The following is a 22662-nucleotide window of genomic DNA, read 5'->3' on the forward strand; positions in this document are numbered from 1 at the left end:
AAAGTTAATACAGTATACCAAAAATAGAACAACTCTGCTAACATCAATTCCATTTTGCTGATGCTATCTAAAGAATTTTAAATTGACATTGATATTTTCCCGATCGTATAGTTATATCCCAGCGTTCAATTTTTTTAAAAAAAAAAAGTGCTTCCAAATACATATAACGTTACATGACACACCCCACCCCCCCCTTCCCCTTCTGCACTTAACCAATAGAAGGAAATAATTTTAGGAGCAGTTCGTCACTCACAACCAAGAACGACTTGTAAAAACGTTTTGCTAATAGAAAATGCAAAAGAGAATACTCTGCCTCTAGGAATCGGGAGGAGGGAGCCCGGAATCACATTCAATTATTTACCATATTTTGATTATTTACACATCATCGCTCAAAGCAGGAAGGCACTTCGCGAAAGCCGTCGACGTTTCTGGGCGCTGCGGGCTCTTTGGAGAGGAGCCCTCGACTGAACTACCGTCCAGGATTTGGCTTCGCCCCGCCCTTCTCCTCCCGAGCGAAGGCGGAGGTGGTGGGGCTGCCCCGCTTTTTTCCTGCTTTCCGCGCGCGTTGGAAAAGTGGCGCCTGAAGCCAAGGAAGGGGAGGGGAGGGGAGAGAGAAGGGAAGAGAAGGAAAGTAAAGCAGGATCCCACTCCCAGCCTCGCTCTGGAAGGGAGCCTGGGCCTTCTTCTTTTCCTCCTCCCTTCGGAAAGCGACAGAGGGAGGGCTTACCCAGCACATGCAAGCAGTTTGGATTCTAAGAGGAGGGGGAAGAGGAGGAGGAGGAGGAGGAGGAGTTGGACGAAAGTGGTGCCCGTCTCGGCGCGGGTTTTGCTGCTCTAAGTTCCTCTTCCAAGCCTGCTGCTGCCGCCGCCGCCGCTGCTGCTGGTCTTATGAAAGCCTGTGTCATCGCTCCTAACTGGGGCGAGAGTAGGGGAGGGAAATCCCCGCCAGCCAAATTTGGCACTGTGGAAGGAGGAGGAGGAGGAGGAGGAGGAGGAGAAGGACTTCGACCACGGCCAGGGACAGAAGAAATGCCATCTTCAGTGATTTGTGGCGCCTGCTGAAACGGGCGAGCCAGCCAAGCTCTGCGGCCAGGCGCAGTCTGACGCTGCCCAACTCCGGAGTGGCTGAGCTCGAAATGCCACCGAAGGAGCGGCGCCTTTGCCGACTCGGCGGGTGAACGGCCCTCCCAATCCTCCTCCTCCTCCTCCTTCTCCTCCCCCCCCCCCCCTCTCTCTCTCTCTCTCTCTCTTCCCCCCCCCCGCCGCACCTCCTTTTCCCTGCTCGGCTCTCCCTCTCTCTAAAATGACGATCGGCTCGGAAACCTCATCATGGCCAACGGGACGGGGGCGGCGGCGACAGTCATGCTGAAGTGCGTGGTGATCGGCGACGGAGCGGTGGGCAAAACTTGCCTGCTCATGAGCTATGCCAACGACGCCTTCCCGGAGGAGTACGTGCCCACAGTCTTTGACCATTACGCAGGTAAAGGGGGGGGGACCGGTGGTGTCTTGTTTGCAAATGCTGAGTAAGTGTTTCCCTGTCACCTTTTCCCGAACCCCCCCCCCCTCCGTCCCCCATTGCCTCTCCCCGGCTCGCTCGCTCGCTCCCACCCCTTCGGCAGGAAAAGCAAGCAACTTAAGCAAAAACTTTGCTCTCCCCCTCCGCGTTTTCCTCTCTCCCCCTCTCTCTTCTCATTTCTCCCATCTGCCGCCCTTCAACGAAAACCCGGCTCGGCCTTTCCCAACTGGGATTCTTCCAGATGTGTAACGCTGTCAAACTAGTTTTGAGAATATATCTGGGCAGCGAGTTAGGGAAAGTCGAGCTGGAATTTATAATAGCTTGAATTGTCTTTTGATCCTGGAGTTTGTAGTAGCTCCTCAAAATGGCTTATTTACAGCGTCCCCCACCCCCAACTCCCTTGGAGGGCTTCCCCTCTCTGCATTATGGTTGTCGGGTTAGTTATGGCAGGTGGGAAACGGAAAGGGAAGAGTGATGGGATCTTTCAACTGTACTCGGGGGTTGTTATGAACCAGAAGTATCCTGCCTGCCCTCTCCCCAGTGACAAAGCCCCTGGAAGAGAGAGCAAAGTGGTAAAAGTTATTTTATTAGCAGGAAAGATCTTTAGTCATACCAAGTGGGACCCTGCATATAATGACAAAAACCTTTATGAGCACAAGGAGAAATATTTCTTTAGGTGCACTTTGATCAGTTGCAGTAGTTTGATCTTGTGAGCACATGCGTGTTAATGTGGACTGAGAAACATGCACTCACATGGACATCTTTCCTAGATGCTGTGACATTGAAAAAGTGTTTCTGTACTCTTTCGTGCTATCAAAGAAACTAGCAGCCTGTGTATATTTTTGTATTTTCAATGCCCGGTTCCCCTCCCCCATCCCTCCTCCCCCATTTTCCCACTGAATTATGGCGAGTGATTGAAATTGATCCTTTGCTTGTCCTCTTCTAGAGAGAAAAGACCAAATATGCTGATCCTCCTTCCCCACTTCATCCTCTCTTTCTTTTTGCAGTCAGTGTGACAGTTGGGGGCAAGCAATACCTTCTTGGGCTTTATGACACTGCTGGACAGGTAAGTACCTTTCTGATCCAATAGAACCAGACAAGGGTTGCATTGAAGAAGAAGAAAAAATGCTCAGCTTAGCGTGGACTTAAAAATAAATCCAGCTTAGAGTCTAAAGCTTTAGTTGTTTTTATGCTCACTTGCACATGTTGAATTATTCAAAGATTCTGTTGAGAAGTCTCACCACAGCAGCTTCTGCTAATCGCCTCATTTGCTGTCTTGCTACAGAGCTTTCAGAATGGACCTGCTTCCCCTCTTGTTTGCTCTGCTCTCATTAAAAGACGTTACAAACAGCTCTGTTAATGTGATGATCTGACTCTGGCCTTACAGTGAAAACTGTAGCTGTTTGCACTGCCCCAATGCCTGGGCTGACTTTTGAGTTGCCTGTTGTTTTCTCATTGGTTGAATGGGCGACCAGAACTGCTGCCTCTGATTGGTGAATAATGGCATCATCTAATTTGGTAGGAAGGCATCTTGTCTGTTTATTGCAGCCCATTGCTTTCTGTCTTGAAAGAAATCCTTTGAATTGAAACATTTGCAAGGAATGATTGAATAATTTGAGAGTATAGAAGTCTAGGAAGAATGTGTCTCTCCCTTCCTTGGGACACATCTACGTGGAGGCAAGAGGAGCAAAATAAGAAGGGAATCCTAAACTATTGCTTTTGTATCCAGAACTGTGAATTGCCATTGATTCTTGCAGTTGGTCTTCTTTTAATATATATTGGTATGGGCCCCTAAACAATATCTCTCAGAGAATTAACCTAATATTTATTGTGCCAGAATGCTTTAAATGAAGACATTCATAGTCATGATGCTACTAGAATTAAAGATTTAATCAAAATATACTTGGGAAATGGTTATGCAGTCCATGACTCACTTCCTTAATGACTGTGCATCTGAGAAGCATCAAATACAATTCATAAAAAGAATTATGCCTCATCATATACAAAGTTTGTCTCAATCTGCCTTCTCTAAACTGCGTGAGTCTATTAAATCCCCAACTGCTATAATTCCCTAGGCAGCATTTTAGGAAAGCACTGGGTCTGGAAGGGCTAAAACTAACCTTTACTTTTTGTCTCACAGTAGCCAGTCAATAGCAGGATTTAAGTATTAAGTGTTCTTCCACCCATATTTTCCATAGATTAGTACTAAAAGGCAAACTGCTTCTGGTTTAATGTCCAGTAAACATTGAGAAGTGTACTGGTTTTTAAAGCAATTTAAGTTGGGAACCCCATCTCATCCTGAAGTGGAGGCTGATTTATTTATTTAGAAAATTTAGGTCACTCAATTCACTTACAGTAAGTTTATGAAGATAAAACCCCAGTGAAAAAGCCAATAAATCCCCACCTCCCTGGTGACAGCAATCAGACCAGCTACTTGATGGGTCCATATCACTCTGGGGTCCCCAGGCCCATTGGCACAATCATGTCTCATAATGCTGTGCTCAAATTGATTCATTGTAAATAGTTTGAGAATGTTTGAATACACAGAATCAGCCCTGTAATCTGAATTTTTGTGCTTCAAAGATTTATATCAGGATCTAATGCATGAATTGTGACATTTATGTTTGGGTAATAAGATTTTATTCTTAAAGTCACAGAGAATCAAGTTATGACATATGTAGAACTGTACATTTGGCTAGTAGTTCCACATTAATATGGCAATTCAATCTGTAATTTAAAGTTCTTTAGCACATGTTGCAATATACTATCAACTTTTCTCTAGAGCCGTTCTGACTCCAAAGGCTTTGTTTTAAAAGCTAAAGCATTAATTAAATATCTAAAAAAAATAGGGATAAAATTTCAAGGACCCAGACTCTAATTAGAATTAAATATAGTAAATTCTATAATTAGTCTTATATCAAGCCTTTCAGATCCCCTCCTTTTTTACAAGGCAGCAGAGTCTTAATAACCCACATAAAATATCCCAAATGCCAATTAGAGATTTGCAGTGCTGGATTTGTGTTTGTTTTTGGTGCTCTTAGGGGCCTAGAGGCTCAAGAAAGCCATACAACGTAATAGTGGAATATTTATCTAAAATGCTTGTAGCTGCAATAGCTATTGATTTGGGATTTCATACAGGGTTCGAGTAGATGGCATACTTGGTGGAAGGCATAAAAAGCAATAAAGATTCCCGTGGCATCTCAAAAATGAAGGCTTTCATTGTGATAAATCTCAGGAGGTGGGAGCAATTGGTTTATCTTCTTTGGGTTCAGAAACTAAACAGGTTTGGGTCTGGTTAATACTTTAATGGGAGAATCCCAAAGAATCCTAAGCCTATAGGCATACTGGAAATAAAAACAAATAAAAACATACTGGAAATAAATAAAAAAAATAAGTAAAAACAAGGCTCTGGAAGAAAATACTGTAATATATTTGTGCCAAGGAAATTTTATCTATATATCTACCTAGAAACAAGGAGTTAAGCTTGATTAGAAGGCATCTTTATTTTCCTTTGTTACTATAGCATACAATGAAGAAATTTAATGCTATAATAAATCTCTTAGTCTTAAACTTGCTGCAAGTTTTGTTTTGTTGCAATGACTAACATGTTAACTGATGTTTCAGAAGTTATACTTGAAATGTGATAAATATCTCCAGAGGACTGAAAAAATAAACCCATCTGGGCAATAGATGATTATAAATTTTACTTTTAAAATCTAAATTGAAATAGTCCTACAAGGTAGGTATTTGGTGGATCTCTCTACAGTTGAGACATTCCTCAGTTGGGAGAGTGCCACAGGAGAAGGTTGTTCCTGAGGAACTATAGCTCTAATTCTAGAAGATGATTACCATGTTTCCCCGAAAATAAGACCTGGTCTTTTTTTTTGCCTCCAAAAGAGGTACCACGTCTTAATTTTTTTGGGGGGAGGTGTCTTTTCCATGGTCTCATCTTATGGCAGCAACGACAGCCCCACCCAGCTGGCCCACTTCATCTGTGGCTGCTCGCCGCCCCTGGCCTCCATTTTGCCGCCAGAGGTTTCAGGAAATGACTCTGCAGCTGAGAATGGAGCTCTGGATTGACATGTATGCCGTCAGAGGCCTTCCAGAAAGGCCTCTGCAGCCGAGAATCAAGCTATGGATTGAATCTATAGCTCGGTTGTCAGCTGCAGAGGCCTTTGCAGGCATTCCTTCTGATATGGTATCCCAAAGCTACGAAGGGTTTTTGAAGGTCAAAATCACAGGTGCTACTAACCAGAGAATTACTAACATTTATTAATAATGATCTTATTCAGTGTTATTTCATGAGTACATTGCAAAGCTTTTTTTGATCAGTGTTTGGATTTGTAATATTTGGAGAGTGTTATATAATATAGGTGGGTATTCCACAGGGCAACCTTCTTCAACATCACGCCCTCTGGATGTATTGGGACACTTCTCAGACAGCATTGTCAATAGCCACGTTGTAGCATACTATATAGTACTTTATCTTTGCAGTCCAAATCTTTGTATTCTGAAGCAGTTATAGCAAACCTGTAAAATAAACCAGGCTGACTATATTACAGATGGGAACAGATAAAATATTACTTGTATAATGCACTCCCACTGAACCCAGGGCAGAAAGATGACTTAGAAAATTATGAAACATTTCACCATTAAGTCAGGGCTGATTTCAAAATTTTCTGTTTTATCAACGCATGAGAGGTGTCAAAGAAATACCGTATTTTTCTGTCTATAAGACGCACCCTTGTATAAGACGCTCTGGCATGCGAGTTTCTCTGCGCCAATTAGCTGTTCAGCGGAGCACCAAACAGCTGAGCTGGCAAATCCGGAAGTTCAGCCAGCCGACGATCTTGCCCCCTCCTCTCTCCCGTTAGTGGCAAGCCCACGGGGGCTTGACACCTGCACCAGGTGGCACGGCAACCCACATAGGCATGCCCTGGGCCGCGGAGTTTACCATTATTTTTTTGTGTATAAGACGCTGCACTTGTATAAGACGCACCTGATTTTTGAACAGAGTGTTTGCAGGAAAAAATAGTGTCTTATACACAGAAAAGTACAGTAAGTTGAAGGTTTCAGAGAATTAACTGATGAGTATTTATAGCCTATCCTAAGGACCTAGGAGTTGCATGTATAATAACAGATCATTTGTCAGGAACAATGCTACTAAGGAAAGTGTGTTGTAAGTTGAAAAGCTTGAAGTTAGCTGTCTTGCAAAAGAAAGGAAATTTAAACTATTGAGGTCAAACAATCTGATCTGTAAAATCACAAGTCAGTCTTTTGATGACCGAGATTTCCTGTACAGTTCTAGAGTACAGCTCAGAAGTGCCCAGACACTTATTTGTCATAAGGTTTTTTTGGCTTGAGGCTATATGACATTTTCATAGCCTTATGGACATCTCTTACTAATTATTCTTGTTTCTATAACAAAATTAGGGATTTTTAAGTATCAACTCATGTAGTGGGAAAACAGAAATATTTGCACTTAATTGCATACCTCAGAAAAGTAGTTGTTTTAGGATATCATATCAAACTTCATTAGACCTTCTGCTAAAGTTACTCTGACATATATGATGCCAGACTTCTCAATTTGATGACCACTGGAGGCCATAGACTACATATTGAGGAAGGCTGTAAGCAGAAGGATTTCTAATATGCTGCTGTTCATCTTAGTGCAAGACATTCAAGACAGAGGAAACTTGTTAATGCTTAAGGTAGAGATTGAGGACATATGGCCCTTTAGTAATAAATATTTCTTTGTATGAGTGTGCATAGTAAACAGGAATTAGAACAATTTCTGAGGAAGATGCATGTATCAAAGCGTGCCATAATGTAATTTATTTGATTTTAGCTTAGTATAGTTTAAGATACTGCAAATGTTGCATAGTTACAATTCAGTATCTCTCAGTCTCAGCCACACTGACATGGGATGTTGGAAATTGTAATTTAGCAATCTCTGGATGGTCACAGATTGCTTTCATCAGTGCTTTGAGCTGAAATGAGTATCTGGCCTTATCTATGGTAAGTGAAACTCATTATCTGATGTTTAAATTAGGAATCAGTAGTAAATAGTCTTTCCTAATTTTCAAATGCTTTCAGAAGAGTAAATTCTCCCTCTCCCTTCAAATTTTTTATGTATAAACATTCACAGTGGTGATGTTTTCTGCCCTGTTGTTTTTGTATTATTTCTCCTAAGAATATCTCTGCTTCTCATTTCATCAGATGTCATGAATTTCATGGTGAAGTAATCTTTTAATTGCTTACGGCTGTACGGTAATCCCTGATCCCTGATATCAACAAGACAAATTGAGACTGAAGATGATACTATTGCCTGGACTGCTCACATGGAAAGCTTAATCAATTGGGGGGGGTTGTCATATAATGAACCCCATCGTGTTATTGAGAGCAAACAAAATTTATTCAGGGTAACTCTTCTTGAATAGGTGTAGACTTTCAGTTTTTTGAGTGGTAATTTCTGTAGAACAATGCTTTCTATTCTATTTTTGATGCTGAGAAATATTTGGTAGTTTTCCATTATTTTCTTCTTACCGTCTGACAATGGAATGTGGCAATTGAGTATGTTCAGTCCTCTCTGGAATGTTCTGTTCCTCCAACCTTATCTATAGAAGTTCTCTTTGTTATGTCAGTTTGCCCCAGCTGTTGATACCTTTGTCCAATGAATGGAAGGTCCTGTTTCAGCTGCTTAAAAATTGTAATTCAGCAGATTCATGTCTTGAGTTATGTTTGTTTCTAATTTTATATATTGATCCAATGGGGCTGCCCCTTCTTTGCCATATTTCTTTAGAGGAATCCATAATTCCTTAGAGTTTAGGATTTAGGGAAGGTGCTGAAGAAAAGAGGTAAGATCTATTCTACTGTCAGATGATGCTCCCATCTGCAGATGAACTTTGTAGAATAAAACTCTTCCACTACTTTTTTGAGAACACAAAATTGGTTATGGCTGATATGGCAGATACTAATTTGTAATGTTTATTACATTTATTAATTATTACTTATATTGAAAAAATAGTGTTTGTGTGTGTCAGTTCACACATATACAGATGCAAATCCAAAAAACCCAGCAAACTATTGTATTTGAAAATGCCCCAAATATCCTATTTTTTTAGATTGATGAAAACTGGAAAATAAAGAATGTGAAGCTGAAATTATTAATGTTGTAGTAAATAAAATGTACCTTTGCTTATTTGAATATTGAAACATTATCTAGAAGAAAACATTTTTAAAATGTTTTAGACATTTTAAATTATAGAGACTGCAGACATTATAGAGACTGCAGACTCTATAAGAATTTAGCTTGTTGTGTTTTTTTTAAAAAAATCAGCTATCATAAAAATAGTCTCTTTAGAAAAAATGGTTATGAATAAGAAGTGTGATTTCCTAATTCTGTAGAATTATTTCTTCCATAGTTACAAAACATTTTTAAGGAATAAACTTCTGCTAACACAATTATTTGGGACACTGACTTGAGGATATTATTCCATATAGAATTGAAAGTGGGGATTCAAGAATGGGTCGGTGGGAAGAAAAACACCTTTAATCTCCCAAATAGATTTCTCTTAGATTTTAACATTTTTCTGAGGCTTTTTTCTTTAATTTTTAATGAAATCAAATTATGACTAGTATATGTTATAAGTGCAAAGCATTATGTTCATTGCTTCCAATTTTGCTCAATTGTGCATCTATAAATGTGTTCTATTTAGTTTGAACTTTGTAGAATTTTTTAGGATTGACTTGCAGATTTTTAAATCAAGCAAGAGAAATCATGTTATTTCATGCTTTGTTTGTTTTGGAAATGTTATTATAACTTCAGTTCAGAAGATGTTATGAAAATATGTAAGATGTAAGAATATACATCTATATCACTGACCAATTTTGGATACAGCAGTTTGGGACTGTGAATGAAATGTGTGTGGGTGGATAAATATGTGCATGCATACACATGTATGCACAAAAGTTCATTTTGTTGCTAGGTCTGCTGCTTTATAGTTTGAAATATTAAAGGCTCTGTGGAGCAAAAAATAGCCACTTGCACATACACTTGCTGGTCAAGGAATCCTTATTATATTCTGCAGCTGACTAGCTCCTATTTCTAGGAAGTGGGTGGAAAATGCCACTCTTTAGCAGACATAGCATTCTATCATCAGTTCCTACAGAGGCAATTTTTCCTTTCTGTTACCCAAATAAAGTAGAATTAAGGATTTTTTTTTAGCTTTTCTTGATTGTATAAGAAAACCTATAATACATTTCGAGGTGGAATTAAAAATTAAAAGTCTGCAGTGGTCCACAAGAACAAAACTTCAAAAACTACTTGGGTGTTACTTTTTGAGGAACCGATCAATATGTCACAAACTAGTGAACAAAATGGTTCCCTAAAACTCATCAGCAGGCTAGTTGGTACTCAACAAGTGCAGAGTGAGGGGAGGAAAATAATAATATGCAAGGATTTGGCCAGATGTCGTGACTGTGAGGTCTATACTTTAGATTGCATCTCAAAATTCAAATTGCAGACTGATGCATTTCTAGGTTGTGTTCAAGTTTATAGAAGTGCTTTCAGATAACCGATACCCTGTTATGTTTCCTAAATTGTATAATTTGGGGTATGATCAGCTTCTATTTGAATTGTTTGTCCACTCCTTCGTCCTTGATATATTTTTTTTGCAGAAAAATCTGTTAGCGGTGAACAGAATAACTGCAAAATATGTGGGTTAGGAAAACTCCGATTTAAAAATGCCCTAGAACCAGGAATCAGTCAACTCACTGCTACTGGTCTTATTATTTTCATAAGTAGTTTACATTAATTTGAAAACCATTTTTGTGATAAACTGTAAAGACAGAAACACTTAAAAAGAGTTGTCAATATGAAATTGGTGGAAAACATGGATTTTTTTAAAGAAATATACAGTATCAGCCAGGCAGATTACAGTATGAATTCTGTGTTTCATTACAGAGTCATCAACATACCAATAAGATATAAACTTGTGTGATCTGCGCTAGGAAATTTGGGGTTCAGTAAAGGAAAATCAAGTGACCAAGAAGGACATTTTGTAAACTGGAAAAGATTCATCAGGAATTATTTAGTGCACATGAAGATGCAATAACTATGAATAATTAGTCCGCTTTGGTTACACAATTAAGTCTCTAAAGCCACTTGCAGGAGGTTGAATATCTACAAGGCTTTAGCTCAAGTGCATGTTTTCAATACACAGACTGTAGAAGTAAATTAATAATAATAATAATAATAATAATAATAATAAGTAGTAGTAGTAGTAGTTGTTGTTTAGGGAGTCCCCTATGCTTAGGAAATAAATTGCTTACATGACCACAAACTGGACTTTGAATATGATATCTGAATTATTTTTTCATCGGATGATTAGAAAGCAGGCCTGCACACAAGGGAAAAGGACATTGATAAATTAAAAATAATTGCGGTTCGCAAAGGAATAGCTGTTTGGTGGCTAGCAGGGCAGCAGCGGAGACACAGCTAGTGGTGTCAGTGAGGCATTGGAAGTGCCTGGCAGCAGGTTTTTTGGGGTGGTGACATTTGGCAGTGATGAATTTAGAGAATGGAACAGGCTGGTGAAGTTCTTCCCAGGCTGCATGTTCTGCCGTACTTACGCTATGGCTCTCAAAAGAAAAATAAATTACCCCCAATAATAAAGTAGAATGATCTTATGTTCCATTGCATAATCCAGAGCTTTTTTATTATAAATTGTTTAATGTAGGAGTGTTGTGCGTTATTTTTGTAGGTGTGTATGTTGAGATTATTACAGTCCATTTTCTTCTTTTTTAGACTTGCCATAGTCTCCAACTTTGTCTTTATTTGAGTTGCAGCTTTAAAATTTTTGCATTCATTGTGTTTTACCTGTAGAAGATTATATACTCTTTATTCTCCCTGGCCTTTCTGCAACACATCAAAAAGCAATTTTAAAGCACTCAACTTCAGAATACCATAAAAAGAGAGGGGTTGGATGAATCATCTTCTGGGAGATTTTGCAGGTCCTCATTACTGAGATGTGCTGTGGAAAGAGATTATAATGTGGATCCAGGACAGGGACTGTACCTCTCTTAAGCCGGCAATTTTGAGTATAGAGGAGTGTTTCCATGTACCATTTTTAGCAGCAGTAATGTCTACCCTTCAGCACAGGCTGGCTGGCTTTTTTCACCAGCTTTGACCAATTGCTATTTTTGGTTCTATTTCTAAAAACAGATGGTTCTGATTGAGAACCTTTGTTCCCTACAATTCATTCCTACAATTCTAGGCAATAGATGGTTGGCAGTTCAGCAATTACAAAATCTAGAGACGTTTCTCAAGAGTGTGAGCCTTATGTAATTTTTAATAAGATGTGCCCAACCCAATGTGTTGATCCTTTGACTTTTCGAAGACATTACCATGGTATAAAATAACACATTTAGAACATTGAAAGAAACAGGAGGGGAAAGGAGAGATTTTTATCATTTGGTGTGGGTTGGAAGGGGATGGAAACAAGGTTGTAACCATTCATTCATTCTTTTAGACAGGTTCTTAATTTGACACCAGCCACACTTTTCAGAGAATATAACCAACTATTCTGTACTGACTCATGGAATGATCATTCTATTGACTGATTGGTACCTTCTGGAATATTGAAAAAGTTTTTCTCTATGCTGTTTCTTCGTTGTCCTGTGGAAGTCTTGGATAATTAGACATATGCCAAGACCCTACCTTTCCAGGGAAGCCACTGTCAATCCCTAGTTTATCCTAGCTGTATGCCTTCCATTTTACAGATTTTGCCTGCTGTGTCTTCTAAGTAGGCAAGTAGAAGGTTTATGGAAGATATTTTGTCTATTCTATCTGAAGCTAAAACTAAGATAATCTCTGTTTGCTGTTCCTTATATTCTGTCTACCCTGAAACTTATTTTAGGGGCTCTGGAACTCTATTTCATACTGCAGAATTTCTGGAAATTATAGTCCCAATGCATCTGAAATTTGCAAAAGTGAGGAAAAGTAGTATAAGAAATGTAATTCAGCCTTTTTTCCTAATCACCCTAATTATTTTATTTATTTATTTATTTTATTATATTTATATATTAAGAATTGTATTACAATACTGTAACACAAAATAAAAGCAGAAGCCTAAAAACAGGAAGAAAGAAAAGAAATTGGAATTCTAGAATTGGTGCCTAACAATGAAGGGTATCTTTAAAAACCTTTAGTTTAGTTGCTTTTTTCCACATTAACCAACATAATTCATTTGTATTTTTCTAGAGTATACAGGAACTCTTAAAAGACCTCAGGAAAAGGATGTGTATGAATGTGCATCTATCTATTTGAATATTAAGAAATTATTTTTTCTATGTTTTATCATCATCCTTCCATATTAAGAATGAAGGACCTCCCCCAAAAACGAAAAAAATTGAATTCACATTAATTAGTAGTCAGATTCAATTGGGAACAATACAGTTAGTTTTGAATGTCTGCAAATTAGTTTTGAATGTCTGCAAAATAAAGGAACTATTTACCATTGCAGTAGTTAGTGATAACACAGTCATCTATGCTAAGGTAAGTTAATTGCTTTAGTGACCCAAATGAACAAATAGCTTTAACTGTTTCACACTGGGATCTTGCTTTAAAAAATGTCTAAAGAGAATGGAAATAGGGAACCAAAGGCAGTGAAAGCTGTTGGGAAACACAGAATGTTTGGGTGAGTGTGTGTGGGTGGGGGGGTGGGGGTACCTTCAAGGCAGTGTTGACTCATGCTGATTGCCTGGACAAGTAACTGCAGTTTTCTTGGCAAGATTTTTCAGAAGTGGTTTGTCTTCTTCCTAAGGCTGAGAGAGAATTACTAGCCCAAGGTCACCCAGCAGGCCTGGTGCCTTAACCACTACACCAAACTGACTCTACACATATACGCCATACTTAGGACACTAGGTCCTAGGTCCTTTCTATGGCATGTATCAGTTCCACTCCTGAAACAAAATTTAAGAATTATAAAATCCATGAAGAATTTCAGAATAATCAGATTTTGGAAATCTCCTAGGTCAATATCTGACTTGTTGCTATCATTCTGAAAATGTGACTTTTTAAACAAGGTGCAGGAACCAGTCTTATAACAAAGCTATTAGAACAGACATGTCAAACACAAGGCCCGGGGGCCAGATCCGGCCCGCGAAGTGGTTTCATGCGGCCTGTGAAGCCATCCTGGAAATGGTGAGGGAACGGCCCCCTCTGCCTTGGCCCTGGCCCAGAGAACCTCCTTCTGCCAGAGACCCTCAGACCTGTCCCACTCCTGCCCAGACCCCATAGGCACCCTTGATGCGAACGATGTAGAGCTGGCCACGCCCACCCAGTAGGCCATACGCACTCTGGCCACGCCCACTCAGTGGGCCATGCCCACCCTGGCCATGCCCACCCGGCCCCCTGAGGGCAACCGCAATGCTGATGCGGCCCTCCATGAAATTGAGTTTGACACCCCTGTATTAGAACATGGAGATTAAAGAATCTGAGGGGTCCTTGCTGCTCTCTCAGCTTGGTTGTTTTGTTGCAGATGTTTCATTACCCAAACTAGGTAATATCATCCGTACTAAATAGTTTGGATAATGAAACATCTGCAACAAAACAACCAAACTCAAAAGAGTACCAAGGACCCCTCATTTCAGCCCTGAGCTACAAATATTGTCCTTTATCGATTAAAATATCTCTTTTAATTGCCAAGTGGTCATGATATTCTGGCAAACTGTCTTCCAAATCTCAGCGTGTTTGCCCTTTTCTGATATATACAGAGAAAATAATGAGTTCTATGTTTTTTTTACAGGAAGTCTTTATGTGGTATGCTTAATGGCTATGAGAGATTATTTGAACCTTATGATGCTATGGGTGTTTTGTCCAAGCTAACATTTGAAGTTGCAAGACAGCTTTTAAAAGTAAACATGTTGAAGCACATACTTAAAGGCAAAAGCATATATAGTTTAAAATATAGCTAGGTGTTACAACCTAAGCATTTTCTGGGTTCCTTGTTACTTCCCAGCAAGGGGCAACAACTGGCTGATTATGTCTAGGAAGTTAAGCAGGGTTCAGCTAGGGGAGTATTTGGATGAGGGAATTCTAACGACAGTATATTAGAGCTGTTGAACAAACTGGAAAAGTAGGTAAAAATAAACATCCTGGAAGCCAGTAGTAGCTACTTACTTTTATGCATTATTGTCAAAAGAATTATGTAGAACTATCCATGAAGTGACCAGAAGAAATACAACTTGAAGGAGACATAACTGGGTTTTTCAGATTTCCTGTTGTTTGAAAATTCAGAAATAACAGTACATTATATGTTACCAAACAGCTATCCAGTTTTCATTTAAATATGAACCGTACGTGTTGGTATATAACAAAACATGAAATAAATTTTCTGTTCAAATTCCGTATCTCCAATACCTGCTTCCTCTTCCTTTCTATGTGGATTTTGCTGTGGATACAACAACAACAAAGCTGGAAGAGACCTTGGAGGTCATCTAGTCCAACCCCCTGCTCAGGCAGGAAACCCTATGCCCATCGAGCACTGGACCTAGAACAGAGCCCTGGGGCACCCCACTACACACTTCCCTCCATGTAGATGCAGTTCCATTGAGGACCACACGCTGAGTACGGCCGGTCAGCCAGCTACGAATCCATCTGGTAGTGATGCTGTCTAACCCACATTTTTCTATCTTATCAAGTAGTAGGTTGTGATCTACTTTATCAAATGCCTTACTGAAATCCAAGTAAATTATATCCACAGCATTCCTCTGGTCCACTAATTTTGTCACCTGGTCAAAGAATGCAATAAGATTTGTCTGGCATGATCTGTTTTTGACAAACCCATGTTGGCTTTTGGTAATGACTTTGTTTGCCTCTAGCGCAGGGGTGTCAAACTCAATTTCATTGAGGGCCGCATCAGCATTGTGGTTGCCCTCGGGGGGGCGGCTGGGTGTGGCCAGGGTGGGCGTGGCCTACTGGGTGGGCATGGCTGGAGTGCGTATGGCCTACTGGGTGGGCATGGCCAGCTCTACATCATTTGTGTCAAGGGTGCCTATGGGGGCCTGGGCAGGAGTGGGACAGATCTGAGGGTCTCTGGCAGGAGGAGATGGGACCACGGAAGTGCCAAGGCATGGTCCACCGGAGGAGCCTCACTGTTCCTCTCAGGCCATGGGGGGGCTGGACGGTGGCACAGAGGTCAAATACCTAGCCCAGCCCTCAAGCACCCACGGCACTAAGCCCAGCCCCACTCAGCTGCATTTACCTCCTCCTCAAGGCTGCTGCTGCTGTGCTTGCTCTTCTTAGCCAGGTTGCTCATGATGGGTACGAGGGCAAAATCAAGAGGGAGGCCCATTCCCTCTCCATGTGAGGAGACCTGGCTTTGTATCCAAAGCTTCCTTAGCAATAGGGAGACCCCCCAGGATAGGCCAGGAGGAGGGGGCAAGGGGATGGTGAAAAGGCAGCAGGGCAGGACTAAGGTAGGACTTCCCTCAGACCTTCCCTCTCCTTCCTTGCTTCCAAGAACAGAGTGGTGGGAAAATATTTGAGATGAGGGAGGGAGAAAAACAGGCAAGAAACACAGCTGGGGAAGTGTCATCCTTCGTGAGGAATGAAGAAATGCACCATTGCTTGGAAATGGCCAACACATGGCCCTCGCCTACACATATCCGGCTTGGTGGGCTCTGGGGGAGGGGATGCCATGAGCAGCGTGAGAGTCGATGTTACCTGCGCAATTCTGCCCAGCCCTTAGCCTGCCCAGTTTTGGCAGGTAGCGGGGTGCTCTACTCACAGTGCCGAGAGGCTGAGCCGGGTGGCATGAATCTGAAGAGAAGCACAATGCTGCCCAACCCCTAGCCTGCCCGAAGTAGGCAGAGCCATGTGCTGGCCACTTCCAGGCAATGGTGCATTTCTTCATTCCTCACAAAGGGTGAAACCTCCCCAGCATGCACCGAGGGGGCAGTGCCGACACATCACGGGCCGGTCCCTCACTTTTGCCAGATGGCCTTGTGGAGCTAAGACTGAATGTATTTCAGCATAGATGACCACCATGAAATTGTACATTGGCTCCTGGCCAGCCTGGGCTGGGGCCAAGACAGCGGGGGCCGTTCCCTTACTGTTTCCAGGATGGCTTCGCGGGCCACATGAAACCACTTCGTGGGCCACATCCAGCCCCCGGGCCTTGTGTTTGACAAGTCTGTTCTAGCGGTTCGCTGATTCATTGCTGGATTATCTTTTCCAGAATCTTCCCAGGTATTGAGGTCAGGCTGATAGGTCTGTAGTTTCCTGGATGGATTTTTTTTCCCTTTTTTGAAGATGGGAACTACATCAGCTCTTTTCCATTCCTCTGGTAGTTCCCCAGTGCTCCAGGATCTTTGAAAGATATAGTTCAGTGCTTCTGAGATCACATCTGCCAGTTCCTTCAGAACCTTGGGGTGTAGGCCACCTGGTCCTAATGATTTGAACTCATCTACGGTGGACAGGTGCTCACTTACCATTATGTTGCCTATCTTGTGTTTCTAATCTGTCTTTTACGGTACTGTTTTTGATAGGTTGAGCTGTTTTTTCCCTTTGTGTAAATACGGATGCAAAAAACGAATTGTGTAGTTCTGCTTTCTTCCTGTCACCTTCTAGCCATTTTCTCCCACTAATCAACCAATCATTGCCTTAATTTTTTTTCTTGTTTTTTACATGTTGAAAGAAGCTTTTTTTTTGTTATTTTTGACTTTTGTTGCAAGCCTTAGTTCATTTTGAGCCTTAGCTTTCCTCACTTCATCTTTGCAGCCTTGGGCTATTTGCTGATATTCTGCCTTAATTATGTACCCCTCTTTCCACATTTTATACTTGTCCTTTTTGTCAGAGAGTTCTTTATGCAGCCATACTTGTTTCTTTTGAGAGCTGTTATTTTTCTTCTTCGTTGGTATTGCGCTTTTATAATCTCACTTTTCAAAATTTCCCAAGCTTCTTGAGTTGTTTTCCCCTTGAGGATTCTCATCCATGGAATCCTTCCCAAGCTGTCTCTAAGTTTATTGAAATTAGCTCTCTTAAAGTCCAAGACTCTAGTTTGACTATGTTCTATTGCTTATGCTTTCATAATGTTGAATTCCAATATTGCATGATCACTCCCCCCCCAAGGTTCCTATGGCTTCAACACCTTCTATCATTTCATCTTTCACTATCCCAGGACCACGTGAAATGAAAGTGAAAAATACCTATCCCACATATCTCCAGAGTGGTCTGGAGTGCACTTTATCCCCTTCCCCAATTCCCCAGCTTTTTCCTTCTCCTGCACCATTTAAGGATGGTCTGATATATTCTAGGTAATTTTCCTCAGAAAGACAGATGACATATACTGAGCTGATCTATTCACAGGTGCTTCCCTATGTAATATTTCTACTTCTACTTAGAAGAACAGTATTGAGTAGTTTATCATTTTTCTCTTATGAATTTGTTTTGGAAAAACGGATGAATTAAGTATGGGGGACTATGGGAGGATGGGTTCCAACAGAGAAACACCATCATTTTGGGTTTGATACAGGATGAATGAACTGTAAATACTTTGTCTTCAAACATCCCGGCTTGGTACTGCAATGTGATGTTGGACTTGGGTTGTAGTGATTGGACTAGGGCAGGGGTATCAAACTGCTGGCCCGCGGGCCAGTTGCATCATGTGGAGGCTGCGCGCACCCCAGCTCTGGCAATGCAAAAAAAGTTGTGATACATTGTGACACGTCACGTGACACAGCGAGTTTGACATCCATGGACTAGAGGAAGTTAAGCAGTGATGTTTTTCATATCTTGTGATTTTAAAAAAATATTGATAATACTGTGGATTGGAATGGAACTTTCTACTTCAAAGCATGTGCTTTATCAGAGTTCTTTGCCAGTTTAGGATTACCATACTTCCTCCACAGAATTAATAAATTGTTCTATAGAATTATGTTTTTTAGATATCTAGTGGCATTGAGAAAATTCAATACAAATCAGGCTACACACTGATTTCCAGAATTGTGGCTGAGGAGACAACTATTTAATCCTTTTGATTTTTAAAACAACCTCCCTATATTGGAGCACAGTTTAATTTTTTTCCCTGAGAAAAAACAGGGGTATAGATTGAAATTCACTGAGCAGTTTGTCATTGTTTCTGTAGGCTTTTTTGGCTCTCAGTTATTGATTGTAGTTTCTGGGTGAGTATAATATTCTATGGGATCATGGAAGACCATGTAGCTGCAGTGATAAAAATGGATGCTGCTTTACCCAGGTAAAAGCTAGTATTCATATTTCCCCAACAACTTGCATGTGTGTTTTATCAGCAGAGGAATTTGACATTATGTACCAGGGCTTTTCAACCTTTTCACCCATTGTACCACTTTTAGGATAAGGCAATGTCCAAGTACCACCAGTCACCCAGCAAGGTGTCAAAAACTTGACCAAAAAAAAAGGAAAAAAATGATAAAGTACAGGTAGTCCTGGACTTACAACAATTCGCTTAGTGACTGTTCAAAGTTACGACAGCACTGAAAAAAGTGACTTATGACCATTTTTCACAATTATGACCGTTGCAGCATCCACAGGGTCATGTGATTTACATTTGGATGCTTGGCAAATGATTCATATTTATGATGGTCACATTGTTCCAGGGTCATGTGATTGCCTTTTGCAACCTTCTGACAAGGAAAGTTAGTGGGGAAACCAGATTCACTTAACAACCATGTTACTAATTTAATTTATTTCTCTCCCCCTCTCTTTCTCTCTCTCCCTTTCTTTCTCTCCTTCTCTCTCTGTCTCTCTCCCTCTCTCTATTTCTCTCTTTCCCTTTCTCTCTTTCTCCCTTTCTCTCTCTCCCTCTATTTCCCTCTTTTCTTCCTTCTCTCTCTCTCTCTCCCTCTCTTTCTCTCCCTCTATTTCTCTTTCCCTCTTTCTCCTTTCTCTCCCTCTATTTCCCTCCCTCTTTCTTTCTCCTTCTCTCTCTCCGTCTCTCTCTTTCTCTCCTTCTCTCTATTTCTCTCCCTCCCTCCCTCCCTCTCCCATTGTCCCTTCCTTCTTTCCTTCCTTTCTTCCTTCCCTCCCTCTTTGTCGTTTCTTCCTTCCCTCCCTCCCTCCCATTGTCATTTCCTTCCTTCCTTCCAAATCCATTTTTACCAAGAAACCTGATGCCCACTTAACTCTTTATGAAGCACTGAAGGAAAGTTGGGGAAGATCTATCAACAATACGTGGAGGTTGCTAGCTCATTTAATAATCTCCCTCGCTTTCCACTTGTGAAGGTCAGGCCCGTACGTACGGATCAGCTGATGATTCCGTACGGCCGGCCCCAAGCTCCGCCAATGGGCTCCAGTCGGTGGAGGTCAGGGCCAGCTGTACAGAGTTGCCAACAGTGGGGGAGGGAGGGAGTCGGGTGCATTTTTCCCTCCACACCCGCGTTCTGATGGCTTGGCCTGCCCTGGTGCGCATCAGGAAAACAAACTTGGGCCTCGATTCCCACCTGCTGCCGCAGGATGAATCCTCAGGGAGGGCGTGCGCCATGTGGCCGCTTTGCTTTCCCCTTTGCTTTGCACATTGGGAAGAGGAGAGGGGGAAATCTCTCGAGCCCCGGGAGGGAGGCAACATGAGGGCCATGAGGGGTATCACAAGCTTGCGGGGGGGGGAGGAAAAGAAGATGGACGCGAGCGGACGCAAACACCTACCTGCCGAGGGAGTGGATGGCTCTGTTCCCTTCAGGCTTGCGCTTCCTTCTGGGGGAAGGATGACAGGGTTGCTGCACAATGAGTCTGGCCTGGTAGGTTCCTGCAGCAGCATGTTTTCCAGCAGCAAGTAAGCTGGGAAGGAGCAGGAGGGAGGTGGGGGGAGGCGGGGGGGAGGAAAGCGACACCATGTACCACCAGCCAAGTGCTCGCGTACCACCAGTGGTACTGGTACCACCGGTTGAAAAGCCCTGTTATATACTAACAAGCATATATTTGACTATACATACTCCTGGAACCCGTATGTTGTAGATATTTTACTTTTATCAGTATATTTAATCACTGGTCAGGATTGGTGAGACAACATCTAGGTTTTCTGACAATTAGACTTGAGCATATTCTTGAACTAGAAGCTTGAATAACGTCTCATACTTTGTGTATTACTGGAATTGAATTCCAATACATAACTGTCAGGGCCCCATCAGAGCCCAAGGAGGAGGAGGGGCTGGCTCAGGGGGGTGGTGCAGTCTCTATGGCTCAGGAGGAACAACCTGAGAATTAGGACAAGGCAGTCCTGGGCCCATCAGGCCCTGAAAGAGTAGGCAAGGAGGAAGAGAGGTCTCAGGCTGGTCAAGGAAGACCAGAAGAGCTCCAGAGCTGTGGAGAAGAGCAAATGCCTTGCCCGCCTGGTCCCCGAGTGTGAAGAATGGAAAGAAGCTAGAGTTAGTGCAGGATGACCCGCCCTCCTCATGAGGTTCACCTGGAGAGCTATATTTAAGGAGACGCCATGAGGAACACTTGCCAGGAACAAGTTTTGTTTTCAGATTACAGTCCCACAGTTTTGCCTGCTTTCGCCTTGCTTTAAGAACTGTTTTTGTCTGCATCAAAGACTGCCTTTTGCTTTGCTTCAAGAACTGTGTTTGCTCTGCGAGGACTGTTTTTGGCTTGCCCTAGGCCTGAAGATTTTCCCTTCAGACCTGCCTTGCCTTGGACCCTGTCTTGTTTTGAGAAGTGCTCCTTGCCTTGGACCTTTGCCTGGCTCTGAAAACTGCCCTGGCTTTCTGTCCAGACTTTTGCCTTGTGGACTTACCAAGTAATTAAGGGCTGTTGTTTGGGGGGACTGGGGGTGGAGCCTGCCAGGTTAACTCTTACCAAGAGCAATAAAGAACTCTCTGGAGGCCTGCCTGGTCTTGCCTATCTGGGTCATAACAATAATAACAGAAGGCAGCTTTCAGAAATGAAGTCCTTCTTACAAGACTTTTAGTTCCTTAAACATGACTTTATCTTCATTCTAATAACAGTGTGAAGACAGTACACTCTGAAAACAGATTTAATTTGCAAGTATGGAGTTACTTTCAGATTTTGCTGTGGTTTCCATCCAGAAAAGATCGTGTTTACTGGCTATGACGACGTGAATACAGAAAGCTAGTATAATAATAATAATAAGTTGGAAGGGACCTTGGAGGTCATCTAGTCCAAACCCCTGCTCAGGCAGGAAACCCTATACCATTTCAGACAAATGGCTGGCCAGTCTCTTCTTTAAAACTTCCAGTGTTGGAGCATTCACCACTTCTGGAGGCAGGTTGTTCCACTGGTTAGTTGTTCTAACTGTCAGGAAGTTTCTCCTTAGTTCTAGGTTGCTTCTCTCCTTGACTAGTTTCCATCCGTTGCTTCTTGTCCTGCTTTCAGGTGCTTTGGAGAATAGCTTGACTCCCTCTTCTTTGTGGCAGCCCCTGAGATATTGGAACACTGCTATCATGTCACCCCTCACTCTTCTCTTCATTAAACTACACATACCCAATTCAAGCAACCGTTCCCTATATGTTTTAGCCTCCAGTCCCCCAATCGTCTTTGTTGCTCTTCTCTGTACTCTTTCTAGAGTCTCGACATCTTTTTTACATCGTGGTGACCAAAACGATGCAGTATTCCAGGTGTGGCCTTACCAAGGCATTGTAAAGTGTTATTAGTACTTCACGTGATCTTGATTCTATCCCTCTGTTAATGCAGCCTAGCACTGTGTTGGCTTTTTTGGCAGCTGCAGCACACTGCTGGCTCATATTTAAGTGACTGTCCACTAGGACTCTGAGATCTCTCTCATAGTTACTACTATTGAGCAAGGTACCACCTATACTATACCTATGCATTTGATTTTTCCTGCCTAAATGTAGAACCTTACTTTTTTCACAATTGAATTTCATTTTGTTAGATAGTGTCCAGTGTTCGAGTCTGTCCAGATCCTCCTGTATCTTAAGCCTATCTTCTGGAGTATTGGCTATTCCTGCTAGCTTGGTGTCGTCTGCAAATTTGATGAGTTCCCCATCTATCCCCTCATCCAAATCGTTGATGAAGATGTTGAAGAGCACTGGGCCCAGAACAGAGCCCTGGGGCATCCCACTACACACTTCCTTCCATGTAGATGCAGTTCCATTGAGGACCATGTCACTGTGTTTTTTCTGTTTTGTCA

General features: G+C 41.8%; 2 protein-coding genes across 2 annotated transcripts in view; one reads left to right on the forward strand and one right to left on the reverse strand.

Moving 5' to 3' along the window:
* The first annotated feature begins 834 nt into the window (after positions 1-834).
* The window catches only part of RHOQ (ras homolog family member Q), a 29584-nt gene continuing 7756 nt past the window's right edge, over positions 835-22662 (forward strand). Inside the window, exons 1-2 of the mRNA XM_083370874.1 lie at positions 835-1480; positions 2524-2582. Of these exons, the coding sequence (XP_083227000.1) occupies positions 1330-1480; positions 2524-2582 (210 nt within the window). The 5' untranslated portion in view covers positions 835-1329. The remainder of the gene's footprint in view (positions 1481-2523; positions 2583-22662) is intronic.
* PIGF (phosphatidylinositol glycan anchor biosynthesis class F) overlaps positions 5769-22662 on the reverse strand; it is a 50552-nt gene continuing 33658 nt past the window's right edge. The window contains exon 6 of the mRNA XM_083370851.1: positions 5769-6046. Coding sequence (XP_083226977.1) covers positions 5999-6046 — 48 coding nt within the window. The 3' untranslated portion in view covers positions 5769-5998. The remainder of the gene's footprint in view (positions 6047-22662) is intronic.

The sequence above is a fragment of the Vipera ursinii genome (genome assembly GCF_947247035.1).
Source record: "Vipera ursinii genome assembly, chromosome: 1".
NCBI lineage: Eukaryota > Metazoa > Chordata > Lepidosauria > Squamata > Viperidae > Vipera > Vipera ursinii.